Source organism: Hippopotamus amphibius, chromosome 10, assembly GCF_030028045.1.
Source record: "Hippopotamus amphibius kiboko isolate mHipAmp2 chromosome 10, mHipAmp2.hap2, whole genome shotgun sequence".
In the NCBI taxonomy this organism is placed as follows: domain Eukaryota; kingdom Metazoa; phylum Chordata; class Mammalia; order Artiodactyla; family Hippopotamidae; genus Hippopotamus; species Hippopotamus amphibius.
In genome coordinates, this window is record NC_080195.1 from 91,797,205 (window position 1) to 91,825,022 (window position 27,818).

Genomic DNA, 27,818 nt, shown 5'->3' on the forward strand with positions numbered 1-27,818 from the left:
AATGTGAGTACCAGCACCGCAGATATTTTTAAAGAGCACCTTGCCTTTAAAGAGCTTAAGTAGAAATATCTAAATGGAGTCCTCAATTAAGACCTTGCTATATGTATGCTCCCATCCAACTGTGCCAAACTCATTAGTAAAGCTACAAATTTGCCAGAAACTCTAAGAAATAAGCAAACACTTTCTTTGGATAACACTGTTGTATTTGGGACTGCACCATATGGCTCATGTTCTGGAAACAAGCTACTACTTATATCAAAGGCAACACATCCCTGTCCCTAAGTGATCTAAATAGAAGCACAAATGTATGCAAGCACACTGGCTGGTAATGACATTCTTAATGAATTATGCCAAAAAAGAGTACAGTCAAATTTGAAATCCTGACCATAATGACGAAGCACTGAGATACTTACCGGCATCCTCAGGAAATGTCTTTATTCAACTTATAGTTTATAGAGATTCTGATATTGCACACGTTCAATTTAAAGCTTATCAGAACTAAGGCAATGTATCCCCACTCCCTGGATTTAAAATTCATTTTGGATGACTCAAAGAATTGAGAGAAATTGAAAGTGTCTTTCAAAAGCTCCCTCCAAAAAAGCAGTTATGTCATATTTCAAAGAAAACAGAACAAAATCAGTGAGCTATCAATTGATATACTCAGGCAAATTTAACACATTTTAGCATTACAGAAAGTTGTTTTCTACTAGATTGAGGTGTTTCTTTGCTTGGTCAAATACTCTGTGTTCAAGACTAAAATCTGACCCAAACCAGGGCCGGCTGCTAAACTTAAGGCAGAAGTTATTCACATCTTTATGCACGAAACTGCCGAGTTAATGGGCTTTCCTGTAGATTCCTTCAAGCACAGGATCCTACCTCATAAATACATTCTAAGTACCAGATGAAAAGAGAATTTAGAGCCCATTTTAATTCCGCATTGGTAATAGCTGTTACTATATTATTTGAAAACTTACCTAGCTGTTTGAGGCAGTTTAAAACTCTTTGGAAGTATAGGCAACTAATAAGAATATCCTCTTAAAAACGGACTTATTTTTTTGAATTAGAATTTTGTTTTTCTGTGACAAGCAATCTTCTCTTTTCCTTTAGATTCTAAAGCTTAGAAAATGGTTTCTTTGGGCACTACTTTCAATGATGTTGATAATAGAATTTGGACAGTTGAAGGATTCTTGAACTTTGAAGTGGAATACAAAATGATTTTAAGCTTTTTTCAAAGACAGGACAACAATTTTATGGCATATTAAATTTGAAGATAGATATTACATTTGACTTGGAAGTGAGGCTTGACAAACTCTGTCCAAATTCTAACACATCAAAGTCATTAGAATGAAAGTAATAATGATGTAGAATAGGCTTTTACTTCTATGGAGACAAGTTGACATACAAAAACTAGGTTAGCATTTTCTTCTTGAACTCGTAAATGCTTTTGTTAGAAAAAAAATAATCTTTTATTTTCCTGTATGCTTGCTTTAAAAAGTTATTAATTTCTCTTTCATAACAGTTATTAGAAGTCAAAACAATTCAACTAGATAGATTTCTATGCCAAAATACATTTATCTTTGGAAAATAAGATAACAGCTGTAAAAACATTATTAAGAGAATAAAATGCAGTGATCTGAAATACGGGTAACATATTCACACATCAAAGTGTAAATATAATATACAGAGCCATTCAAATACACATTTATAAAGAGAATGAAAAGGTACCTAAAATAGTATTTTTATATATAAAATTTTCATATTAAAATATTGCTCAATAAATAAGAGGTGATATGAATTCCATTTCCCTCTTAAATGTTATCTTTAGTAGTTCAGACTAACCTAAGAACTTTGTTAACCTTCTGTTGTTTGGACAGGTGAATTACATTAAAACATGTTTAAGAAAAGCACACTTTAACAGTATATTTAAGTGGTCACATGTGTAAAAGTTAGGGAGGACTGTTTAGTAATTATGGAAAAAAAGATTTCCCAAATGAACCAAAATGATTAACCCTAGAAGACTAGAATGTAATGATCTGCTTTATTTGACAAAGATGTTAAATACTGCCTTAAGTTTTGCAAATTTAATGACCAGAAAATAACTGATCATAACTTTCTTCAACTTCTTCAAAGTGTGCATATCCGGCAAACCAAAAAATGGCAGGGCACAGGAAGGAAGCGTAAGTTCAGAGTTCAGTTGTTTATGGGTAGGTGTGACTTCATCCCTGTTCGTCCCATTTGCAGACACGGTAACTTGGAATAGTTCTTGAGAAGCTGTTCGATGGCAACGTGGCGGACATGGAGCTCTGAGGCCAAAGAATCTTTTTCTTGCACTTGGTGGGCTAACTCTTCAAAAACTTCTGTAAAGATGTAAAAAGTAGTTCTATTTTTAGTACACAGAAAGCTAATCTATGATTTATATTTCAAGTACTTTAACTGAAATGAATGCACTGGGCAAATGTTTGCAATGAAAGTAGTTTGAAACCAAGGAAACGGTTGTGTTTTGATCATCCTAGGAAGTTGCATGCTTTGCACAGCCAACTGGAATACTGTGTTCCTCTTCTCCATCAAATGAAATCTGAGAGTTATAAGCAATGACTTAAGACATGCGTAGCAGAAATGGCAGTTACAACTACCTCTGAGATACTTTTCTCAATCTGAATAAACAGGTTCAATCCATTTCTAATATGACTTATGGACAGTAAAGTGCGCATTAGTACCCAGGTCTAGAATCACCCCTCAAGAGGCTTTGGAATCAGACTACCTGGATTTTTGAATCCTTGTTCCAATTCTCACAAGTCTCAGGCCAGTAACTTAAACTATGTTTTAATTTCCTCTTATGCATAACTTCGTTAATGAAAGTAAGCATCTCACAGGGTTATTGTCAGGATTAAATAAAATCATACTTGTAAAGTACCACCGAATAAGTACTTGATAAATAGAAGTTAATATTATTATTATTTTATTATTCTGAGAGGCTGTGTGGTCAAGAAAGACCACTAGCTTTGGAGTTAAAAAGACAGGGGTTAGAATCCTTAATCTGTTACTGACTGAATGCATGGTCTTTGTAAGCAACTAAAGCAACTGTAAGCAACAATGTCTCTGAAGCACAGTTTCCTCACCTAAATGGGAATCAACTGTAGAAAAAAAAAAAAAAAAAAAGAAACAATTGGGGAATTTGAACACTATTTCAGTATCCTATTTGATGATGTTAACAAGTTTTTTTTTTAAAGATGTGATAGAGGTTTTGATAAAAATAATGTTACCTTTTAGAGAAAATCCTAAACTATTTATGAACACCACAAAATGTTGTCTGGGATTTGTTCCAAAATAATCTATGCTAGAGGTGGGGGTGGGGCGAGGAGAATGGGTGCAAGTAGAGATGAAGGAAAATTAGCTATGCTTTTGATAATAGTTGAAATTGGGAAAGATGGGTCAAGGGTTTCACTATACTATTCTGATTACTTTTGTGTTTGGAAAATTTAAGAATAATTAAAATAAATGGGGCCAATACCACCTGCCTTAAGGAACCACTATGGAGCACATGTGCACAGGGCCTGGTACAATAGTGGGTAGCTGAAAACATGTTCCTAAAAGGTAGAAATTAAATTGTAGTCTCCGTTTTCACCTAAACCTATTTCACCTGCAGTTCATAAAGAAGAATAAGAGAAATTCTTTTAGCTCTGGAAACTCTAACAGGTTCTAATCCCATTTCTAAATTTAAATGCTGATGAAGCTAATTGGGGATTTTCTGTATCAAAATTTGCACATATAAAAAGCACTGACACTGAGTCTTTACCCTGTATTTGCTGTTGGAGCTCTGCATTCAGTTGCTTTACCTCACCAAGAGTCATCGAATTCACTGAAACATGAAAACATATTCATTATTACCATGACAACCTGGGAAAATAAGTTATCTACACCACCAACACACTATCCTATTTAAAAGAAATATTTGCACTTATCTCCCAACACAGCGTTCGGCAGGGCCCTAGGATTCATTCATTAACTCCTAAAGCATTGAGTTTTCAAATTCTGATCACAACCCACAGTAAGAAACATATTTCAATCCCAGTCTACCTCCACCTGAAACAAAAGGCTTACTGAAACATTTTTAGCATTAGGTCCAATGGATTCTGATATTTCTCATTCTGTTTCAGTTTTTAAGAAGTGCTAGTCACTATGCATCAAGTTGATTTTGCTTAAGCACTACATGCTTCATGATGCGTAGCCTGAAAAAAACTAAAGTGCTGTGGAAATAGTCTGAAAAATCAATTTTTCTACCTAGCTTATGTAACCTTAGATCATTCATATGTAGAATCAAGGAGTTGTATAAAAACATACCGAGGGGCCCTTCTAGCCCTAAGATCACTTGATCTTAAGTCAATTAAAATTATCTTAGCTCCTGTGAGTTTCTGAAGAAACATATGCAGACTGGATGAGTCACTTTTTCCAAGTGCACACATTACCTTTGGCCTTTAGTAAAATGTCAGATTTCTGCTTTTGAAATGCCATCCCCAATTAGTCTTATAGGGATTAGCAACATGTCTGTGTGTGTGTGTCAACGGTTGAGACTGTACTTTTAAACTATATGAACCCTGAACTTTCCAATTCACAGTTGTTGATTCCATTCCATTAATAGTTTACAATGGCAAAATAAATGATGGGACTGCAGAATTCCAATGGTTTAGGACATGCTAAGGAATATTCCAAAGAAATGACGAAGAGTTTTAAGACATCTCATTTTTGCTAGGGTGGACCTGTCATTTAAATACTATATTTATCAAATCTATAATTTCACAGCAAAATTCTTGACACTACATATATAAAACAAAAAAAAAAAAATCCAACAAAACTCCAAAGGTTACCTTTTCTCCCTATTTTACTTACAGTCCTCTCTGCTGTAATGTGGATGCTGGGTCTGGACATTAGCCTCTGGATTAGAGATTGTCTCTTCTTTTTTCTGTTCCTGGTTGCGACCATGAGGCCACAATACACTACTGTGGCATAAAGCGGCACCTGAATCTTGTAACATGGCAAGCCCAAAGTCCGTATTTTCCCTCTGTTCCAATATTCTTTGTGTACAGTTTGAGAGGCCACCTGCATTTCCATCTATCCACTTTGCAGAATACTTTGGTACTTGGGAGTCAGACTGTGGGAGCAACTTTTTATCTGGCTTATGCCTGAAATTAAACAGGTGATGCTGGGGATTTTTAGAACATTCAGAATCTGAATCCAGATCCTTATTTTGTGCATATTGTACAATCCAGTTTATCTTCTTACTCAAAATGGTTTTAACTTCTTCATAAGTACTTTTTGAAAGCTTAGATCGAGGACAATCCTGGTTTGCAATCAAATGGTATTTTTCAAAGCAGTCTTTATGGCCCCGTAATGATTTGGTGTGCAAGAGATTAGATTTTGGTATTCCTAAAGAAAAAAAAGGAACGGAAGACTTGAGACAGTTTTGTTTTTTATAAGTTGCATTAAGAAATACAAATCTTAGTAAAACACTGTCACTGATAATTTGTGAATCAGAGGAAAAATGCTGAAGAATATTGATATTAATACTATAAAATACAGCCTAATAATTTATGCTTTAATTTAACTATATAGTCAATAAATTCTGAAGAGCAGAAATATTAAATATTAAATTCTTATGAATAGCAAAGCCTTTCTAAGGACTTAATAATTCAATTTCAACTTCAGTCCAGAGGCATGTTATTGCATAATATTAAAAAATACTACTAAACCAGCAATTTACATTTACAGAATCTTGGCCTTTACATTATAGTGCTTTCTTCACTAATCCTCCTGAAGTACACAGTTGCAAAAAATCTCTAGTATAGGCTCAGGAAGAGAAATGCTTGATAATTTTTTCCCAACAAAAAAATGCAGTAAATCATGATTTTAAATTATTTGTTATTTTTTTACTGCGTAAAGATAAACCAGAACCAAAAAATACACATTAATAAAAGCCTCAAAAAGTCGATGAACTGTTTTAAGTAAATAAAAGCATCTAAAATGTTTTTACATTTGACACTTATTGAAAGTTTATCAAGATAATTTTACCTCTAGAAGAAATGCATTACATACAATTATTATTCATATAGCAAGAAATTCAATCTACCAACATACAATAGCCAGTATAATTCTTCAACTCACAAGTGCTCATTACGCACCATAAATGGAAATATTCTTATTACACGTTTATATTTCCCAACTTCTTAGTACAGCTTAAGTATGCTATCACAATTGTTTTTTAAGATATAGAATACATTTTCAAATACACAATACATTTTGAAATACAGAATACAGTCATACATTTTCATAAGTTCAAACCATTTAAAGTCAAATAGCAGTGCTTTTATATTGACGGTGAATAAGGTATGTGGAGCTGAAAATTAATGCCTGCCAGAATTAACCAGTTTAAATCTGCATAGCTTTGAAAACAGAGTAAGTGGAAGAGCCACTCAGGTGCTAGGTTAAAAAAAAAGTTTTAGCTGACTCATCAGAAAAAATGACGTTTTGTATTCATCCCTTGTTTTAAAAATTGAAGTCATAACAATTTTATTAGCTGAACTCCAAATTCTGGCTAATATTAAGATAATGAAATATTTGTACTTTAATGGTATTAAATCAGGTATAAAAGTGGTTGTGAATACTAATTTGTTCTAAAATGACATAACATTAGCCAATGGTGGATCCTGCTGAGACTGCCAAAACCAGTGCTAAGTGGGCTGTCAGTTCCCTCACAAGTAAGCTATGGGAGTACACCTCCTCAACACTAACCATCTAAGCAGACGTGAGCCAACGGCTCTCACCAGGTAAACTCAATTATCGCAGCCTTGTTTCTTCCACTGAGAGCAAAAACTGAACTTAAACAACATTTCATGCACATTTTATTTACCCCTTTGGTACTTGTACTGCAACTGTGTGTGTATATATTTTTTATCAGTTATTGTCTGGTTAGGTCAAATTTCCAGCAAAATTAAAATATTTAAGTGCAAAACCTCAAAGCTCTATTTGACAACACACCTTCAAAACCTGGTAAATTAACATAAAAAGGAAGTTCACGAAACTTGATTAGAATAAAAATATTGAAAGTATTGTTATTATGCATGTTTTATATCATAAATAAGACAAAAACGTAGTTAGTACCAATTACAGACAAAGTAAGAAATACCTCCATTCTGCTGTTTGATTGTAACACTTACTGCTAGGCAGAGAGAATCTGAAGCTTGCTTACATTACTAACTTTGGAAAATTCATTAAAGAGCTTCCTTACTCTTTACAAACTCTCTTAGGGCTCACTGCCAACAGATGGCTAGCCAACCCCCCGAAACAGTAAACGGTCTCATTCTCACTCAGTCCTCTGCCATAGCGCTAATCCATGTAGCAATGATTCAGCTTGAATCTGAACACTGTAAATTATGTTTCTCCTTACTATATATGAAAGGAAATCCTTCGACATATGTTCAGAAATTATATTAAAAAAGATAAAAAATTATATGAAACAACAAATTTCCTGATGTACCCCAGAGCTTCAATAACAAGTCAATATAATAGATGTTTATTTGAAGAATAATATGGGCTTTTAAAGTTAAAGAATTTTTTTTTACCCAACGTTGCTTCTCAGTAAGTCGTGTAATATAACTTTTTGTTCTCCATAAATAATTTTTTCTTTTAACTTTTACTTAACTCCCCAAATGAATGCTTGGAACCCAGTAAGCACATGATTATATATGCATTACTGGTAATCTGCTGAGATGAATAGCAAGTCAGAGAACTAGAATATTCAATTTACTGTGAAAATATACATAAATGTAAAATAAATTTCAGATTCAGGCACAAAGGAGAAAAATTCCCTATAAAAGACACAAAAAAATGTCATGGCAGGTGGAGTTCTGAATGTGAGAATATTTCTACTTAGATGTCCTTAAACTCACCCTGCCTAAATGACACTCCTTTTCCTCCATTCTCACCACCAAAACCCAATCCTCTTCCTGAGTCTGGCACCACTGCCTGCTCAAGGAAGAAATCTGGGTGTTCTCCTTGACAATTCCTCCCTGCACCACCTTCCCAGATGTTTTACTGTCCATCTTAATAGATTTTTCCCCCCTAAAATCTACTAGTATAGCATATTAAATCCTCCTTCACTCCATTACCACTCCCACTACATTATCTGGGTCTTCATCACCATCCTGTCTAGTTCTCACTTCCTCTATGAAGCCTTTTCTAACCAGTAACATGAGTTAATCACACCAGATTTTACAATTGCTTCTTCACTGGCTTTTATCTTCTGCTAGAAGGTAAGTTCTGTGAGAAAGGGGACCATCCTGTTTTATATGCATCCTCATTGTCATAGTGCCTGGTACATAGCAAGTACTCAAGAAAAATTAAATGAATAAAGGAAAATAAAAATTCTATTACAAAACAAACCTAAAACTTATTACCAATTATTATTTGAGGTCTACTGAAATGAAGTTTTGCCCATCCTAGCAAGGTAACTAGGATGTGCAGTTTTGCCAGCCTCTCAGAAGTTAATTAAAGGCATCTTCCAGTGAAGTTACGCCTAAGTTTAGTTTAATGTGCTATTAGTCCCAAGAACTGATGAATGGCACCGATATAGAAATGGCATTCCTGTGGCATCATTAAATCTACCAAACAAAACCAGGAACTTCTACTCAATTACATATTTTTATTAGAAATGTACAGTGAATATATAAGAAGGCTGTTTTATGTAAACTACAGCTCATTCATCCAGATCTGTACCTATAACTTCTTTAGCTCACTAAAAATGTAAAACTTGAATCAGTTTTAAAATTCAATCTGAAAATGTTTTCTTATAAACATAGTTTAAAATATCCCATGCAGTAGCAGAATAAAAAGTTTAATACACTGACTACTTCATATACTTGAACAACTTACTTTTTATAATAGAAATGAATGTGAGTAGCCCACTTAGTTTGTATCAGCAATATGTGTCATTTTATAAACTCCTGAAGTGATTTTGTTTTTTTCCACCTCATCAGTTTGAATATAAGAGAAACAACGACTGCTATTATCAGAGATCCCAGTGAGTTTCCCAACTGACTTTACAATTTTAATTGCATTTACAAGTGTAAACAGCTCTTAGCACTAATTTGTTTCTTCAGGAGCTTTTGAAAGGGAATGAATCTAAATGCAATTAAATGAGTTGATACTTTTGAGAAACTGAGTTATAAGTAATTTCCAAACCAGTTCAACAAAAATTGCACTACAACTTCCTTACTAATAAAAATTCTGAGGGTCAGTATCATTGACATCCTAACTATCATAAAAACCTTAAAACATATCACAGAGATATCCATGTAACTTCATGTCTTGAATTCATGATTATTAGAGAACCAAGACCTTACCTGGTAACCATAATTGCTAATATTTTTTAAAAGTATGTACTAATTTCTCCTGGATAGAGGCTGTTTAGAAATTTATATAGGCAGTACACTTCTGTATGAACAGTGGTATTTTAAAAAGTTAAGCTGTTCCTATTCAATAGCTTTCTTTTTAAAGTCTTCCCACTTTCATTTCTGATTTTGTTATACCATTCTCACATACTTTGAAAACCCTCCCACTAACCCATCTGGCATGCTATCCCCATTTCTAGTCTTTAAATTCCTCTTTAGGATCAATTTGCTTTAAGAAAACTTGCTTAAACCCCATAAAAGAGCAAAAGCCACTCAAATGTAGATCTTCCTGTCTACCTGTCACTGTCACCCTTTTAAAATAAAGATATTTCCATGCATATATTTAATATGCCTATTGTAGTAACATAATTTTTCCTCCCATAGGATGATACTCCAAATGGCACTAAAAAATATCCACAAAACTCAAAAACACTTCACAAGTTCTATGACATGTCCCATTACCTTCTGCTTTTACCCCTAGCCTCTTGAAGATCTTATTTATGATTTGGTGGTAATTAGGTAAGCTAAGCAATCTCTTCCTGATGGTTCCCCAGCTGGTCTTGTCAAACAGTACCATCTCTAAGCTGACTACACTGATGCTACATGCCTTTTATTTCACATGTTCTCGAATCATATCATCTGACTGCCTTATGCATGTTTACTCTGTCAATTAGCCTTCCTTCTGAATTTGACTACTGTATTTCATTTCTCAATCAAAGGACTGGCTTCATATAATTTGGTATTCCATAGGTAGTGCAAATATAATACAACCAATAGTTGGATGTAAAGTTGTAGTACATGTTATCATATCAGTAGGATACTGGAAAGCTCTAAAGGGAGTAAGTACTTCAACTTTTACTACAACCTTTAAAAAAAAAAAGAATTAGAGAACTGGCAGTATCGGTTTTCCAAATGGAGGGTTTGTGTCTTCTTTCTTAATTTTTAAATAAGGCAAGATAATTTAGTTATGATTTAAGTTCCAGGTTATTAACAGGCTGTGAAGAAATTTTAAGCACACTGTCTTCAGACATGACCGACATCTGTGCAACAATTCATGCAGTACTACTTCAAAATTTTTTTTATGGAGGCTCACATTTCGCCCAGAGTAAAGAATTTCCCAAGAAATACGGTGTTTTCTTTTTAGGATGATCTTATCTTGGTTGCTAGGAAAGGGAGAACAAGCACATGCATGTTTACGTGTTGCCCATATTAAGCCATGTACGTGTTGCCCATATTAAGCCATGTTTATGTACTTCTTTAAGTAACTGTTAATTGTAAAGACGGGAGGAGAGCTCAACTTTGTTGTACTAAGAATGAAAGGATTGAGTTTTTAATGCCTTTGTTTTTGAGGTTCAGGTTCCCATTACTGACAAAAGGGCTAGAGGAAAAGTTCTGTAAGTAGAGGTGGCACGCCCACAGCCTGAAGTCTGGATCCACACTGCAGCAAGTTAAGTTTAGCCTACAAGTGTTTAAAAAAAAAAATTAGATTTACTTACAATTTTTAATTTCTTGGTTTCTCTTAAAAACGAAATCAGAAGATCTGACAGCAACTGGCTAGTAATGAGAAGCCACTACCGCCTGAAAATTGGGAAAGGGCTCTTCAATTCAAACAGTCCTCATCCTTCCCTTCGTGACTGTGCAGGTACTTGTGACCTCGCAAACTCTGCAGCCACGTTAGTTAGTGACTCTGTGACGACATAGGTCTGGACTGCTTCTCTGTAAATAATGGCTGTCCCAATGATGCTCTGACACCCAAAGCGACCAGGCTACTCTGCATCTGATGATCAAGCAGCAGCCAAGCCATGATTCAAGAAGAGTTATTACCATTATATCTACTGCCAGTCACAGACACGGTAAAATTGTCTATCCTGTCATTGACTAAGGGCAGATTAGCCCAAAGGCGGGAAGGCAAGGATGGATAGTTGGAGCACCTACTTCCTTCCTTAAACCCGTAATAGGACAGGCTTCTACCTCTTGGACAATTTTATCAGTTGTCCTACGTGTGTTAGTGAGTACTATGATAAACAGTGCTCCATTCCCCTCCCCCTCATGCCACTCAGAGCCTGCCATGTTCAAATACCCAACACTGTATTTAAAAGTAATACGTAATTGCTTATCTCTGCATTGGAAGCAGATGGAATTATTGGCAACTGCACTAAGCCAACACACAGATGTGTTCAGCAACTTGCTCTTCCACATTTTGAGAATCACTGCCTTAAAGAAAGATATACCAACAGGTGGTCTTTAGACAGCATATTTCAGCTTGAGAGATGTTTATGCCATTTTAAAGTTTTTGTGTGCGCTAAGACAGGGATTAAGCAGTTAGTCAAAGCAGCTTAATCCAATAAATGAATTATAAGGGCAAATTTCAATCAGCAAAGTGTTCTGAGAGATGATGTTAAAAGATAAATCTCAACCTCAAATAACCAAGGTAGCTTCTTGTATTGAGGGATGTATAGAATGCAAATGATCTGTCAAAAAGAAAAGCTTCCTCAGTGAATTTTACTTTTTCATTATAACAGTTGGGAAATTGGGGAAACACACCTACATAACAACTGTTCATTACTAACAAGGTGCAAAAAATAACAATCTACACTCAATTCTGCTCTCAAACTTAGCCACCTGTTTTAACGAGAAAGGTCCAACAGAACTCTGTGAAGATGGACACGTTCTCAGTCTGTGCTATACAATACGACAGCCACTAGCCACATGCGGCTACCGAGCCTTTGCAATGTAGCTAGTGTGACCGATATAGCCAGTATAACAAATTTAAATAACCAAATTGTGGCTCTAGGTTACCAAATTGGACAGGGCAGCTTGTCCATAGGTAACTGATGAAGTAGAAGAGTACTGGGAAAAAAATATGAATGGAAGCTATCTATGTTCAGCATACTAAGCTCGCAACAGCACAGAATATAAAAAGCTAAAATTGTTTTTCTAGCACATTAAAATATATTTAGAGTATAATTTTTAAGTGGGACAAAGAATTTAAAGTTATATTATAAAAAACTTTAAGTCAATAATCCAGTTGACCCAAGTAACCCTCTACTTGTTCCATTTTTCTCCTAAATAAAACTTTCCTAAAAATAGGTAAGGTTAAAAAGATACACATTACCTAAACAAAAGGCAGTCTGGAAAAAAGGCTTTCATAATAACACCGGATGAAAGAGCATAAACCATTATGACAAAGGAAATTTATGGGTTCAAAAGCAAGAAATGTGATAGTCACATGAACTCTGCCCTTTATCTCCTGAATTGCCATCTGCCTAGTCAAGGTTTTGACTGATTTATTTTCTTACAAATAAGAAAAAATGAAAAGCTGTCCTGTGACTATTTAAAAAACGTTTTGCACCTCAACTTCTTTGCATATATTTGAATATATACTGTTCCTGAAATTCTAATTGACTATATCTTATATAAATGCTTAATAGCAGCATCTACTAAATATAGAGATTTACTAGCAAGTGAATTTGAAGGCATTTATAATTCAATCACTACTATAGGTAGTAAATGGTAAAAATTAAGACTGATGGGAAACAAGCACTACAGTTCACCAACCATTTGATTAGAAAAACTAAAGATTAAAAAAAAAACCCCATAATTGATGAATCATACTGCAAAATGCTAAAAAAGAAATATTGTGACTATATATTATAATTGAATCAAAGGGTTTGGAGAATTAGTGTACAATAAAATCATTCCATGATGAAACAAAGTTATAAAATTATGGTCCAATGCAATACAACCTTTTACAAAAATATTAGTGCAGTACAATTGTACCTAGTGACGTGAAAAAGATGTTTCTGATATGTTAAATTAAAAGACCGGTTTTAAACGGTACACATAGCCTGATTTCATTTTTTAAACATAGTTCACCAGGCACACACGCATACTCTACTGCAGAAAATAATTTAGAAAAACAACATACCAAAAATATTAAGAGATTATTGGTAGATGGGTAGGATTATAAATCCTAAAATTCTTTTTGCTTCCCGTATTTTGATTTTTCTGTATTAGACATAGTTTGCTTTTTCAATGGGAAAAAAAGACTTCATTATGGGAGAAAGAAAATCTTTTATCATTTTAAATAGTGAAAATTTAAAACATTAAAAAAAAATGTCCATAAAGGAACATTTTGGTTTGGGAAAGAAAATAGTGTTCCTTAGTCCGAGACAAATTAGTTTTAAGTCTTGTACTATATGTTCCAATGAACTAAGTACAACAAATAATTTACAATACTGAAGTGGTAAAAGATACACATACCTAAAATATCCCAATATTCTGAATTTTTTTAAAAATTGAGAATTTCATTAGGCTAACAATGTATCTAGCAAAGGATAACCTTCAAATGAAAGAAGTCCCTCTTCCCCAAAGTAAGATTATAACGACAGTATAGTTTTATCTGGCAATTCTTGTTGGAGACCTGAAGACTTCAAAGGGAGTAAGGGGAAAAGACACTGATATATGAACAGAATTCTTATTGCTGAAAGAAACTGTGGGCAAAGGATTGGCTAGACAGCTGCTATATGAGGGAAATTACGGTGGCTAGAGCAGAAAAATCTACTGAAAACCAAATCATAAAAAGGTAAACTCAGGATAAAGTCAAACCTCCTCAATGTACATAAAACACTGAATTATTCTGGCAATGGAGGAGTTGTTCAATATACAAACAAGTCATAGTAATCTTTTCAGTAGAATTTCATCTTTTCAGATGAGATGAAAACAAAACCCTTCTATGTTTCAATTTAAATCCACATGAACATTTGCATCATGTCCTATGTTCATCAAAGAGCCCCTGTAGTCATCATTTTTGTGACCCTCATAGCAGCCCTCAATCACACACAGGCAACGCTATAATTTATCACCACTGCTATGTCATACATGTACTCCAGAAGTTAAGCAGCTGCATACTAGCAGGAAGAAGTCAATGGTGTTCAAGACAGAGGGAACTAGATAAACAAAAGTGTGGAAGTAAGAAAGAAATGAAGGAAACAAGAAGAAGGGAGGGAGAGTGGCAAAAATGACTGGCTTGTAGGGCGTCTCTGAAGGGATAACGAAAGATGAAGGTAGCCAGTTAAGCAGATACCTGGTCATGAAATGTCTTACGTGTCATGTTAGGAAGTTAATAGCCAAACCAGAAGAAAATGGTAAGGAATCAATGAAGAGTTCTAAGAAAATGAATGGCATGATCAGATCTGCACTTTAAAGACCCTCCTGGTGATACTGAGAGAGAATATGGGTGTGCGGTAGTGACGAGGAAAGGGGGATAAAGTCTATGAAACTCATTAAGTGGGTCTTGAAGTAGTTAGTACTGGTAAGAAGGAATAAAGGCCTGGTCAAAGGTGTAGCAGTGTGAATGAAAAGTCAGGAACAGGCTGGGGAGAATCAACAGGACTTGGACAGACTACATCGAGAGGGTGGGTGGGAGGGAAGCAGTGAGGGAACACGGTTGCTCCAAGTCCACAGGCCAATTTGCCTTTGCAAACTGAAAAAGCACCTCTGCCAGGGTGCACAGCTTTGAAAAGCAGAGCTTAGGTAAGATTTCAGCCACTGCATGTACACAACTTTACATGGAAAGTCCTGAAGAAACTGGAACCATTCATTTGCTAAGGACAGTTTTTCAAAGTCTGGTCCTGAGACCACCTGGTAAGAGTCAGCTGAGCTTCCTGTTAAAACGCAAATTCCTAGACTCAACTGTAGACCTAATGAAACAAAATCTCTGGGGTATGGGGCTGGGAATTTCATGGAACCAAAGGTGAAGGAAATAAAAATGCACATGTATATGGAAATAAGGAGATAAATTTAGTTTGAGACACTTAAATTCAAGATATTTGTAGAATATCTAAATGGAGAGGTCCAGCAGGTTGTTGGATATGTATTGATAGGTCTGGCACTTAAAAGACAGATTTGAGCTGTGATATGTTTGTGGAGTTCCATTAGCTTACAGAGGTATAGTAGAAGCCAATGCAGTAAAAGAAATAGATGAGTGCAGTATAAGAAGACAAGGACAGAATTCAATGAAACACTAGTATTTCAGGGACCTGTAATAGGCAATGAACCTAGGAAGAAGAAAAGAGGGCAGAAATAAGAAGCCAGAGCTATTTTACCACAGAACTCAGGGAGCTGAGTGTTTTTAAAAAAGAAGAGGGAAATGTTAAATGTCAGATTTTGAAAATGGCAAGAACATGAAATTATTTATTGTGTTGACAACTAGGAAGTCACTGGTGAAAGCAAAGGAGGCAGGCCAGTTACAGGGATGCTGAAGAATAAGCTGGGAGGAGAGACAGAGGGAGATATGAATGAACACTACTCTTTCAAGAAATATGGCTTAAGGGAAAAAGAGAAAAGCTTTTTCCCTTGATTTTTTCTTTTAAACATGGGAGACATGAGCATTTCTGCCATTCTAATCATCTTTTTGGTCAATCTGACTGGTTATGGAGAATATAACTGTAGGTAGGCAAGATGATGTGTTAGTATACGGTAAAACAAAGGAAGGAGAGAATAAATAAATGAAGAGTGGATGGCAGAAAAGAGAGACAGGATGTAAGAAGCATCAAATTAAATTGTTCTATAATTAGTATCCAAGAATTGTGATATTTTAATTGCTTTCCCCAGATACTTATGACTCCTATTTTATTTGGTTAGTAAATACAGTGGTAATCTAAAGCTGAGTTTTCTGGAGAACTGATTTCCTATATAGCAATTATATTATATTATATTATATTATATTTATTCTACTTTGTAGTAGAAATATAGCCAAAATGTTGATTGACACTGAATTTAAACTTGATTGTTGATATACTGAAATTATTCTGGTGAGCCAAAGTGACATGGTCAAGATTATGAAGGATACTTTAATACTAAATACCAGAAATGTCCTCAGGGCAAATACTACGAACAGTGTTAGTAAGGAAGTAGTAAGAATAGAAAACTAAACTAAAATCTTTCCCAATACTTAAATATACTAAAGATCCTCTTTAATGTTTGAAGACAAAAATAAAGAAGTATGAATGAAAGAGGATTTCATGTTAATTTTGAAACACTTCCCCTCTAATACCACCAAACTTCAACATGTGAACTGTTTTCAAAACAGACTAGCAATTATCATTTGCTAAATTCATTGTAGATATTATTCTACCAGCTATCATGAGTTTTAGATATTAAAGATGTCATTTAAGTATATTTATATAACACTTTAGAGGTTGGAAGGTGTTTTTACTGTCTATTAAATTTAATCTCCATATTATATAGGAAATAAACAGTAAGTGTGAATTTTAAATAAGGTAATACATGGATAAATGTATCAGCAATTGAATTTATTCTTCATGAAAGGCAAATAATCCTATGTATCACCTTCTAATATACCATATAACTTACTCTACTGTCTTTTCCCTCCTCTCATGTAAGCTTCAGAACAGCGGGGGTTTATGTTTAACTGTCTTATCCTTGGTTACCAGAACAATTTCTGGCACACAACAGTTGCTCAATTAATATTTACTTAATGAATGTGTATAAAAACTGCTATTAACATAGCTTTAACTCTGAGATTCAGATTTTTTTTTTGTTTAATTTTTTTTTTTTATTATTATTACTTTTTTTTTGGGGGGGTACTGAGATTCAGATTTTGATGGATACACACAAAGCATTATTTTGCCTTACTGTTACACAGTTGAGACAGTAATATTAAAAAGCTAACAGAAATAGACACACTAGTTAAAAATTTTTTTGTAAATAAACACACTGTTCCCCTTTGTTATGATCTATAAATCCAAGGCTCAGTTTTTAATGGGTTTACTCCCCTTATCAAAATCCTAACAGATGGTGTGCTAAATTGGATTAGAATAATTTAAATCCACTCTAACTACAACTATAGCTGACATTGATAATTCTGCAATGTTACTTAGCCACTTTGATTTCAATCATTTATACATTTTTCATGTAACACGCTATTTGAAATTCACAACTGATGTCAATATCCTTTATAAGGTGGACATTAAGATGCTGTAAAAGCACCTCTGAACATCTGAAGTGCTATATAAATATAAAGTTATGTTGTCTCACCACCTTTCTTCTCTCTCTTTCTGGAAAGTATTCCAGGCTCAGCTACTGGGGCAGATGAGCAAAAGGGAGATTCTGTGTAATTCCAGGATTGGTGCTGGCATTTTCCCTTTTGTTTGTACTGTCTGCCTACAGTTACTTAGAATCCTATTCCCTCTTGAGAGGAAGGCTAATCAGGGTAGGTATGTTAGCCTCTATTACTTGAATGGTTAGAAGGATGCAGAGCAGTGTTAGAAGCATTGCCTCATTACCAGCTGACATGTGTATGATTCTGTAGCAAATGTCAGTCTACAGCTCAACTTCCTTGTCCCTTTTAGGCATGAACTAGCAAGAATGTCATGTGTGTCTCTTCTTCCTAGTTCTTCCGTCCTCTCTGATAATCATCAATCTAATCCAAGAGTTGTAAACACCACATTTTCTTGACAGACTATTTAGATTGCAATCTATATGGAGATTGCATCATCCCACTCTCTTAGGCCATGAGCAATGCCTATTTTTGGATATTCCACCAAATGTGTATTAATCAAATATCATAGGTAGAAATAACTTTAAAAAAGCAAGCATTTCTTGGGACTCAACTTTTGTTCTTTGCTTGAACATTCACACTTGTGTAATTCATCTGTAATTCTGCCTAAAAGTTACCTAATATCTCCTAGATTCTTAAGAGTTCATGTAACTTTTGTTGGAAGCAGAAATGATTTAGGCACTTGGACTTTTCTGGAATCAGAGACCTTAGGTTTGGACTTCCAAGCTGTGAGATTTTGGACTAGTTTCCCAGACTCTTTACTCATTTCCCTCATTCATCAAATTGGGATAACCTAGCACCTAACTCATATAGCTGCGTTAGGAATGAAATAATGCTTGTAAAACACAGAATACCTGACAAACAATACGTGACTATTATTTAGATAAGTCACTTACCTAAAAGTGTAAATCCCTTAAGTATTTGATAGTTGGACTAGCTTCTCCCAACTAGAGAGTGATTATTTATTTCACTTCTTCCAGAGTAGAGAGAGAAACTTATCTTTGTCTTCTTTCTTCACAGGCCATTATTATTTTGCATGCAACAGAAAAATTATTCTTTATTTCTGGGCAGCTGATTTCTCTCTATCAACTCTCTAGTAACAGTTATAAATTATTTCAATCATGAAAAGTGTACCCCTTTACTGAGAATAGATATTAATATTTTTGACCTAAGTATTAAAAGATATTCAATCTACATCTAATTTGTTTCCGTATAACTCATAAAACATTTCTTTTCATCTTTGTCAACACATTGGGAGGAATGAATTATGAATCTTAATCAGAATGTCATTTTTATCTATTCTAACAATTCCTTTATTTATAATTATGATGTTTCTATTAATAAGATATTCTGGATTATATACTGTGTTTCTTTGTTTCCAACTTTAAATCACTGATTTAAAGAACATACTTTTATTACTGACTTAAAAAGCATTCCAGATCATGAGATACCCTGGGGATCATCATTATGAGCAAACATCACTCTTGCTGAGGTGTTGAGAATAACAAGAGTTGCAGTGCGTAAATGAATGTAGTAACTCCCACTCTAAACACAGCCCTGTTTAAGACTTCTTGCTTTGTGTTTGGAGAAAAATACTGTTTTCTGTTCTCCTGATTGAAAAAGATAACCAGATTTCACTTAGTATTATTTGCTACATTTTTCTTTTGAATATGATACAAAGTTCTTCTAATAGCAAATAGTTACAGCAACAAATTATAGCAAGTGCCATGAAGAAAATGGTGCTATGAGAAAAAGACTATTGGGGTTGACAGTGGTCGTGGGGGCGGAAAGGAGTGCTGAAGGACAGGGAAGGCAGCTTTGAGAAGTAACTTTTTAAGAATTAGGGCAGGCGGGTTCTTGCTGTGGCACTAACTTGTATGTATTTTAGCCAGGCATGAAGTCTTTACCTTCTCCATCATTCACTTCCAACCCCAACATTTTTGGTTGCAGGGATGGTTGCTTATTTATTTACTCATTCATTTTGAAAAGAGATATATGCAGTATAGGAATAATAGTTTAACTTTAGAGATGTAGTTTGAAGTACTTATGCACTATACAAGTGAAGATGTCTACAAATTAGTTGCATATATAGATGTGTAGCTTGGGGGTGGGGAGAAAGAGGTGGGAGGAGATCTGCTAGTTATCAACACATAAAAGGTCAAGAAAGCCCAGAGAGTGACCATGGAAGGTGCAGGACAGAGCATGCCAACATAAAAAAACAACAAAAAAAGGACACTACAAAGATTATCAGGACTAATCAGAGGCATTAGGAAAACCAATAAGTGAATGCCATCAACACAGTGGGGCTGGTCTACAATTTAAAACTTAAAACATGGCAAAAGTCAATGTCCATTTCTCACAGTGGTTACAATTGTTCTGACATCAGAGACCTGATCTGAATCCCTTCTGTGTCAATTACTATTTATGTGACTTTAGGGTAAGGACCTCAGAACCTTCCTTGTGCTACATATAATTGGGGATACTACTACTTATCTCTTAGTCCTAATGGGAGACCTCTATAAACATTAGCTACAATAAATGCTCCATTATGCTTAAAAATGAGTTGGTAAAGTGAGGGTTTCCAACCATCTCAGTCGCTTCTACAGGCATTTTAGCCATATATTGTATCACTAAATAGGAGAAAATAAATATTAATCACTTCCTATTTAAAACTTAGATGGGCATATACCTCTAGCTGAACTGAAGGAATAATAACACACATTAAGTGGGAATTCCCTGGCTGTCCAGTGGTTAGGGCTCCATGCTTGCACTGGGTTGATCCCTGGTCAAGGAACTAAGATCATGTGTGCCAAGTGGCACAGCCGAAAACAAAACAAAACTAAACAAAACAAAACCAACCCCCAAAAACAAAACAAAAACAACAAAAGAACCCAGAGCCCCCCAGCCCCCTCCCCCCCAAACAAAGAAAACCCCATAAGTAACTTGCCCACTGTTTCACAGCTACTAAATGGGGATCTGTATCCAGACAGTCAGGCTCTAGAGTTTTTGGAGCTCAGCGGCACAGAATTAAGAACCTATGCTCCTAATTGCTATGCTACAATTACTCTGCAGCTTCATTCTGAGCATTAAGAGCAAACAAATAAATCGGAGCCCCACTGTTTACACTGCCAAGTATTCTTGAAACAAATGGCAACAACTGGAGTTCAGCCTTTTGAATCAGATTCTGGCACAATAATTTCAAGATTAAGAAATAAAAATATAAAACTGCTCTTACTGGTAACATTTGAGAACCAGTATGACACAATCAACTTAGGTATCTTGCCAAGAAAACCCAACTAGTAAGTGGCAGGGTCAAGATTCAAGGCCAGGTCTGAGTCCAGGGCCCATATGCTTAATCAACAGAGCAGAAGTGGAGCAGTACCAGATGTATCCAACTGTAGAAAAGCAATCTTCCCTGTAAAGGTATGAGGAAAGTAGAATTACCATGCTAGTCAATCATGAAAAGGGACTGGGAGAAGGCAGGGAGGAGTTTTCCTAAGGTTATAATATCTAACATACCTATAATGAGCAGTAGCATCAATCATCACATTTTGTGTACCGAGATGGATCAGAAACTTGAACATTCTTACAAGCTTTTTGGCAGCAAGTTCACATGAGATCTGGCTGCATGCCCATCCTCAGAATACAATGCCTCATTTTGTAAAAATCCCTTCCAGTTCAAATCCTGGGTTAGAAGAATCACCAGAGCATTACTTGCTGGTCTCAGTTGTAGCTCAAACAGTTCGTCTTCAATGTGGTAACCTTTAATTTCTAGAAAGACCTCTCTGGCCAGTTTTGCTAGATACAAACTCAATGTCCTTGGTCCCTTTCTTTGTGAAACACTGATTTTATTTGGAGCAGCTACTCTTGAAAGGGCAGTGGAATGAGTCAGAAATTGTTAGGTGGGACTTTAGAAAAAGTTCCTTTTTAGATGCAGGAGAGAATGCTAACATATATTTTGTAAGATGTCCTTTCTTTTCTGAGATTAAGGAAGCAATGGCTGGAGTTCCAGCAGCCACCCTGGCTCATGAGATGAGTGACAATGGCAAGTATGTTAAGAAAAGTGGGTCAGAAAAACAGAAGCAGCTTGAGTCTTTCTGATTGTGGAGCTACCATACCAACTCTAGACTCAACTTCTTTTAAAATTGAATGGATATTTATATGTTTCATATTATTTCATCATTATTATTTGGATTTTGTACTACCTACAGCCAGACCTAATTCCTAATGGATACACCATTCGAACCAAAATTTGTGTATGATCTCAATTTCAAATTCATCCTGGACTTTAGAATTAGAAAGCTTAAAGTTAAAAAGAGAAAAAATTGGGAGTAACTAGAAAGAGGCTACCATAATTAGGACAGGGATAAGAATCTGGAAACTGCTTCCTTAGATATGGGTTGTTAGATGTCACAAGTCTTTACTGGATGTTAGCCTAGTTTTTTAAAAAAATGTTCTATAATTTAAAGTTATCACCAATTAAACCTACATTTCACTTCTATCCCTCCCTCCTCCTGTCCAACTAATGATATTTTACTATTAGAGCGATTTAAAAAGTGTTCAAATTTATTTAAAGTGGCATTAAAGGCAGTTAAAGAAAAAAAATTAACCTCTCATCTGTATTTCTATCAAAGATAGCCAAGCTAAAATTCAAATGTCACATTAGGCTTTATATTTAAAAGTGCTCTTTTAGTTAATAGCAAGGCATGAGATGTTTGTCATAATGGGAAACAAGAGAAACAGGTTAACACCAGATTGAGTTAGCAATACACAGCCTCCTTATCACAAGCAAAGTGGTGGGCTTTTACTTAAGTGCAAGGACACTGATGTGCCAGCAGCAAGACAAAGGAAGAGCTGCTGACAGGCTTGGAGTAGTTAACAATCAGTCTTGACTTCCAAACTAAACCAAGGATTTAATATTGAGATTCAAACTACTTCCTGACTACTTGACCATATGAACAATGTTTTGGTCAAAGACACAGAGAATACAGGAAGAATGAGATTAAAAGTGAGCATTGGGTTTACCAGTGCCTTAACCAAGAGAAAGCCCTACAGACTTTTCTTCCTGGAAAGATTACTAAAGATCTGAATTTGGGTCTGTTTCTAGAAAAGTTCCTGGGAAGTTCAACAAATTAGGGAAGAATGAAGTCTAAGATGGATTTTTACAGTCCAAGATGCACTAGTAAGCATTAAAAATGCTTACTAATCAACTAGCAAGTTCAACTCACACTGAAAACTTTGGCAAAAGAACTGATCCTGTCTTATAAAAAATGTTTCTCTCTACAGAACAGAAAGGAAGTCAGTTATTAGAGGAAGGTAAAAATACTAATCATTTGTACAGTATTTTGGCACAGAATGAAAATCAATAGTATGAAGTAACAGACTGGAGCCCTGCATCTCTCCTCCAACCCCCACCTTTAGTTTCATTTCTGACTTTGTTATATTACAGATGAGTTTCATTACCCGCTCCTGACCACCCTGGGCCACCTTCCTCCCAGCCTTCATAGCCTAGGGAATGGTAGTCAGTAAATAACTTTAGCGATTTCAGCACCATGAACTATGAAGCATATTAATGTATTTGCTCATACATGCATGTAGTGGCTTAGTGCCAAGGACAGCCCATCAGTATTAAGAAGTTTAAGTATCTATCTCCTAATCCTAGAAGTAGACAAGTAATTTTAATGGTGAATTACAAGTGCCCCTCCCACCTCCCAATCAATCTCCTTAAAGTGCATTTCTTAGGTCCTTGAAATATATCACCAATGGTTTGAAGGTACATGAAATGTAGGTACTCATTTCCTTTTAAGTACTGTAAAGTCCCCCCCAAAAAAGGTAACTTAGAGCCATGCTCAGAATATGAAATCTCTGCTACAAGAAAGATTAGAGTGTCTTCTGTTACTTCTTTCTTCTTTCATCTTCATTTTATAAATATATGCATGGAAACAGTTTTAAAAATTTGATTAGACTAGTTTTGATTTGACATAAGCAACATTTGATTAGACCAGCTTTGATCTGACATAAGCAATAATCCACAAGATATAAAATATTTTTGTTTACTACAACTCTGTGGACTCAAAACTAGCCTAAAAATTCTAAGAAAATTTTTAACTAACCTTTTAGCTGAAAAAAAGAATAGAAGACTTTAGAGCAAACTCAGCAATTAGAAAGCTAAGAAACCAAGTAACAGCAACATTACCATACTACAAAAAATTACACCAAAAGTAAAGTTAAACGTCATATTTTTTAAAGTCCCTCTTACTTATCTAACATTTACTGACTGGCACTATGCTGAGAATTTGGTAGGGGAAAGAAAACTTCAAAAACATTTAAAAAGGTTACTGACATAGACAAAGAATATGCTTTGTTATTCTTCAGGTATGTGATTACCTTATTTTTTTCATTGATTTTTTAAAAACCTGTACACTGATATAAAAACTGAAATTTTGTGGAATTCAAGGTTCTAATTTCCCTCTTTTCCTAAAATTCCTAAGATTAAAAAATAATCCCACAATATTAAAATGGTTGTATGCACAAGCTCATCACTGTAGTAAATATGAAATGTATTATATTTGTGAGACCTAGGAATTGACTTCAGATAAATTGAGAAGAAAATTTAATTCTACAATAATTTTTCTTATGAAGATTTAATTGGCATTTAAAAATATAAAACCTTGAATATATGTAGACTATAAAGGGAAACGGTTCTAATCCAAATTGAGAATTATTTTTGTCTTTTAAAGACAACTATTTTATTTCAACAATGTAGGGCTTATGACAAGCTTATATATTGAGATAGATGTTATCAAGAGATGAAATATTTATAAGGATGGTACCTGAGAAATATTTGTATATTCTCTATATAAGGATGGAAAACCAGTTAAAAGGCATCAAAAAAAAGGCTCGAAAAGCAAATATAAAAGTTTATGTTTCTGTAGAAAAATTCTATCATAGCATAAACACCACTAATGATTTAGCAGGAAGCACTGGTAAGGAAAAGTTGGCTGACAGAGTATCAAGGATAGCAATTAGGATACAGGAAAACAGGTTTCTAATATTAGCCCTATCAACTAAAATAACTATTGACAGTAGATCAATGGGATTAAAATCACATATACTAACTAGATCATCAGGCTTCAAAGCCCAGCACTGTCATTCATTGCTGAACAACTTCAAAGTGTATTTTTTAGGTCTTGAAGGTTAGGCTCCATCAACTTTTCAAACGGATAATAGTAGCCATCCCAGAGCTATTCTGAGCTGAATAAGATAATCCATGTAAGGTGCTTAGTACAGTGCCTGGCATGTAACAGCAGCTTGCCGTCACCACTAGAGCAATCTTGAACAGTCCAGCTACCTGGTTGTCAGTTTTCCTCAATGTAAATAACTGGTTTGGACTGAGTCATTTCTAACACCTTTGCCCATTTACAACTAAAATCTGCAATGTAAAAGGATATATAGGGCCAATTCTATTTCTAAAGAACATAACTTTATATCTTTCGCTCTAACATGATTAAGGACACGGTAATTTAAATGCTACAGAAGAATCATGTTTTTAAGTCATCCCTTTGAAATTAGTTATAATGCAATGTTTACTAAAGCCAAGGTTTTATGCATTCTATGCAACCCACAGGAAATCCATGATCTTCCATCGATTATCATGTTTAGCAACTACAGTTCGGAGAGTACAATGGCAAAACTGTCATAACCAATATGATCTTAAATGGAAAAAGAATGTCATATAATTAACTCTACATGCCTTTACTAGTCTACTTATGGTTATAATTTTGACTTTTACTACAGAATATCTAAATTTATTAATTTGGTGCCTACAACGTTTTCTGAAAAGCAAGTCTTAAGAATCTCAAGGTAGATAATCCTATTTTTTTTAATGGAAAGAACATTTGAGATCTCCTACTTAATAAACAGAACAAGTAAAGATAATAAAAGTTAATCTAACGGTCTGACAAAATCTCTCTACTGATACGTTACAGTTCAAAATTCAAATGGCAGGCAAACTTTTTTATTGCCAGAATATTAAGATTCTTTTTAGTGTGACTCATAAATATTAAAAAAAAAATCAGAATTTATCATGGTAACATCAAGATTAAGGAAACATATTCCACATGTTTCTCAGGGACAAACTATTGATACCCACAGATACATTAACTGTGTACCAACCCAAACAAATACTTTAATAGAGGTTTTTTTTTTTTAAAGTATTTGGAGAACTCTTTTTTTGTACACTCTTAAAGATACTATTGAGAAATTTTTAAAGCCTTTCTAGTTTAAAAAATTATTAAAGATGTGTGCTAACTGAAAAGAGATTATCTAAAAATTTAAAAACGTGTTTCTGATAACAAGGTAGCACTGGGGAGAAAAGTTATAGCTCACCTCAATTAGGTACTAGTACGGCAGGCCAAAAGAACAAAATTACATTTGCCTATCAATGTAAATGTTTAGTTATGTTAGTTCTTAATATTAAAACAAAACACACACACGTATTAAAATCTGACAACTTAATAAACTCTCAAACCAGAAAAGTTTACTAGTCAATACTCATTCCTCATTTTTACATTAGTATAACCGGGATTAACACTAGGGGAGTTTAAAAAAAAAAGTTTCTCTTAAATTCATAGCTGTTACCTTCAGTTTCATTTCCAGAAACCTTTATCTTTAACAGATCTCCACTTCACACTTGACACAGTTTACAATCATTCAAGAAACTTTAGTTTTACCTTATAACTAGTTCAACATAAAGTAGTTCTGTAAAGTTCATGTCATAAAACGAACCTAAACTGTGTCCTTACCATCAATATTTAGCTCAAAACAAACGTGGCAGAAGGAGAGTGTTTCTTTGTCTGTTCCCAGCTTACAAACACTACAGATGTTGTCATCATTCAAATCAATGCTTACAAACTGCTCCTCTTCGTTCATAGTGCCCCTATTAAGAAACAGAAAAAGAAAGTTACACAATTTCAAGAACTCATTACGGCAGTATTAGGAACTTCTAGGAAGAAAGATGATGTTTAGTTTACCTAATGCAACAGCCCTATCAAACAAGCATCGCCATACTTGTACTTCATTACTATACTTTTACTGTGCAAGGACACAAAGCTAATAAAACTTAAAGCCTAGCCATTAAGTGGCACTATGCCTAAGCGCCTTTTATTTTTGGTCCTGTGTTTTGTTTAGTTGAGGGGATCTGACAGAAAGCAGTTTTCGGGTATTCCAGCACACCCCCACCCCCAAGCAGGCATAGAAAGAGCTTAGCAGCGAGGCCTATTCAGCTACCGGGGTCTGTCAACCTACTTAACGCCGATAAAGGTAGGAAGAACGATCTGCTCGGGACACTGCTTTGCTAACTTCATTGTGGAAACCTTAGATGCGTGTGGCTAGCTCGGCGTAGCGAGGTTTTCCTATGCGAGATCCGCGGCAGGAAAATGCACGTGGAAAAGTGAACACTAGAGAGGGGGGGCCCGGCCGCTTCCAAAGCATCCTCACGGAAGGTAGGGCAGCCGCTCGGCTGTGCGGCTCAGGCACGGCCGGAGGCGGGGTGGCCCAGCCGGGCCATGGGTCCCGGAGCCCCGCCGGCGGGAGCGGCGCGTCCCCCCGCCCCGGGCTTCCTCCCACTCAGGGAGAAGGCGTTCGAGGACCACGGCAGCCGGACCGCCCGGACTCAGCGCCTCGGGGAGCCGGGTCCCGGCCCGGCCTCCGGAGTTGGGGACGCGCGCCCGCCCCTCATGGTGCCACGGACCCGTGCCCGTCACTCCGACTGTCCGTCGGGGCGGCCCGCGCGGAACAGCGCCAGAGGCCGCGGGGCTCAGAGCGCGAAAGCGGCGGGACCGCGGTGCCGGGGCCAGGCGGTCGGGGGCAGGGGAGCGGGGGCTTTACCGTCCGGCTTCGCGCGCCGCCGCAGCAGATCCGCGCGGCTCGGGCTCCTCCACTATTGTTTCCGGCCGCAGCGCGAGCGGCCGCGGCGGAGAAGGCTGCCGCGCGCCGGCCCCGCCCCCTCCCGCCAGTGCCATCCCTCGTAGGCTCTGGGGGTGGGGGTGGGGGATGGGGGGACGGCGCGGCTGAGGGCGAAGCCGCGCGCTCGCTCGGCGGCCGCGGGCGGCGCCGCTCCCCTGCTGCACCGACGCCGCGGCCTCCACTCGGATTGTCTCCTGATTCCGCGCCTCTTGGCCGGGGTTTCTTACCGTTCTGTGGAAGGTGGCTCCTCACACGCCCCCTCCTCGAGGCAAGTAGATAGAGGAGTCCGTTACCACCTCCCCGTAGTGGAAACTACGGCCCCCGGG

General features: G+C 36.1%; 1 protein-coding gene across 3 annotated transcripts; it reads right to left on the reverse strand.

Annotated features, from left to right (window-relative positions):
* Positions 1-417: 417 nt before the first annotated feature.
* C10H21orf91 (chromosome 10 C21orf91 homolog) lies at positions 418-27,818 on the reverse strand. 3 transcript variants are annotated; one of them, XM_057697354.1, is made up of 5 exons: positions 27,720-27,818; positions 26,331-26,464; positions 4,888-5,424; positions 3,797-3,859; positions 418-2,357 (listed from the first exon to the last, which is right to left on the reverse strand). In XM_057697354.1, exons 2-5 carry the CDS (start codon positions 26,455-26,457, stop codon positions 2,191-2,193), a joined length of 894 nt encoding a protein of 297 aa, XP_057553337.1. In that variant the 5' UTR covers positions 26,458-26,464; positions 27,720-27,818; the 3' UTR covers positions 418-2,190. The 3 variants fall into 3 exon arrangements, 2 of the variants coding, with proteins under 2 accessions (XP_057553337.1, XP_057553336.1); XM_057697353.1 differs by lacking the exon at positions 27,720-27,818 and adding an exon at positions 27,415-27,666; XR_009047767.1 differs by lacking the exon at positions 27,720-27,818 and adding an exon at positions 27,415-27,673 and having other exon boundaries at positions 2,296-2,357; positions 4,866-5,424.

What these genes read in the sequence shown, in the direction of transcription:
- C10H21orf91 (XM_057697353.1), bottom strand. Translation starts at nt 27,548, where the DNA reads ATGGCACTGGCGGGAGGGGGCGGGGCCGGCGCGCGGCAGCCTTCTCCG. An exon ending in GCGGCGCGCGAAGCCGGACG is followed by an intron (nt 26,465 to 27,414) that starts GTAAAGCCCCCG and finishes GTTTCTTAATAG; the next exon opens with GGGCACTATGAACGAAGAGG. An exon ending in ACATTACAGCAGAGAGGACT is followed by an intron (nt 3,860 to 4,887) that starts GTAAGTAAAATA and finishes TTCATGTTTCAG; the next exon opens with TGAATTCGATGACTCTTGGT.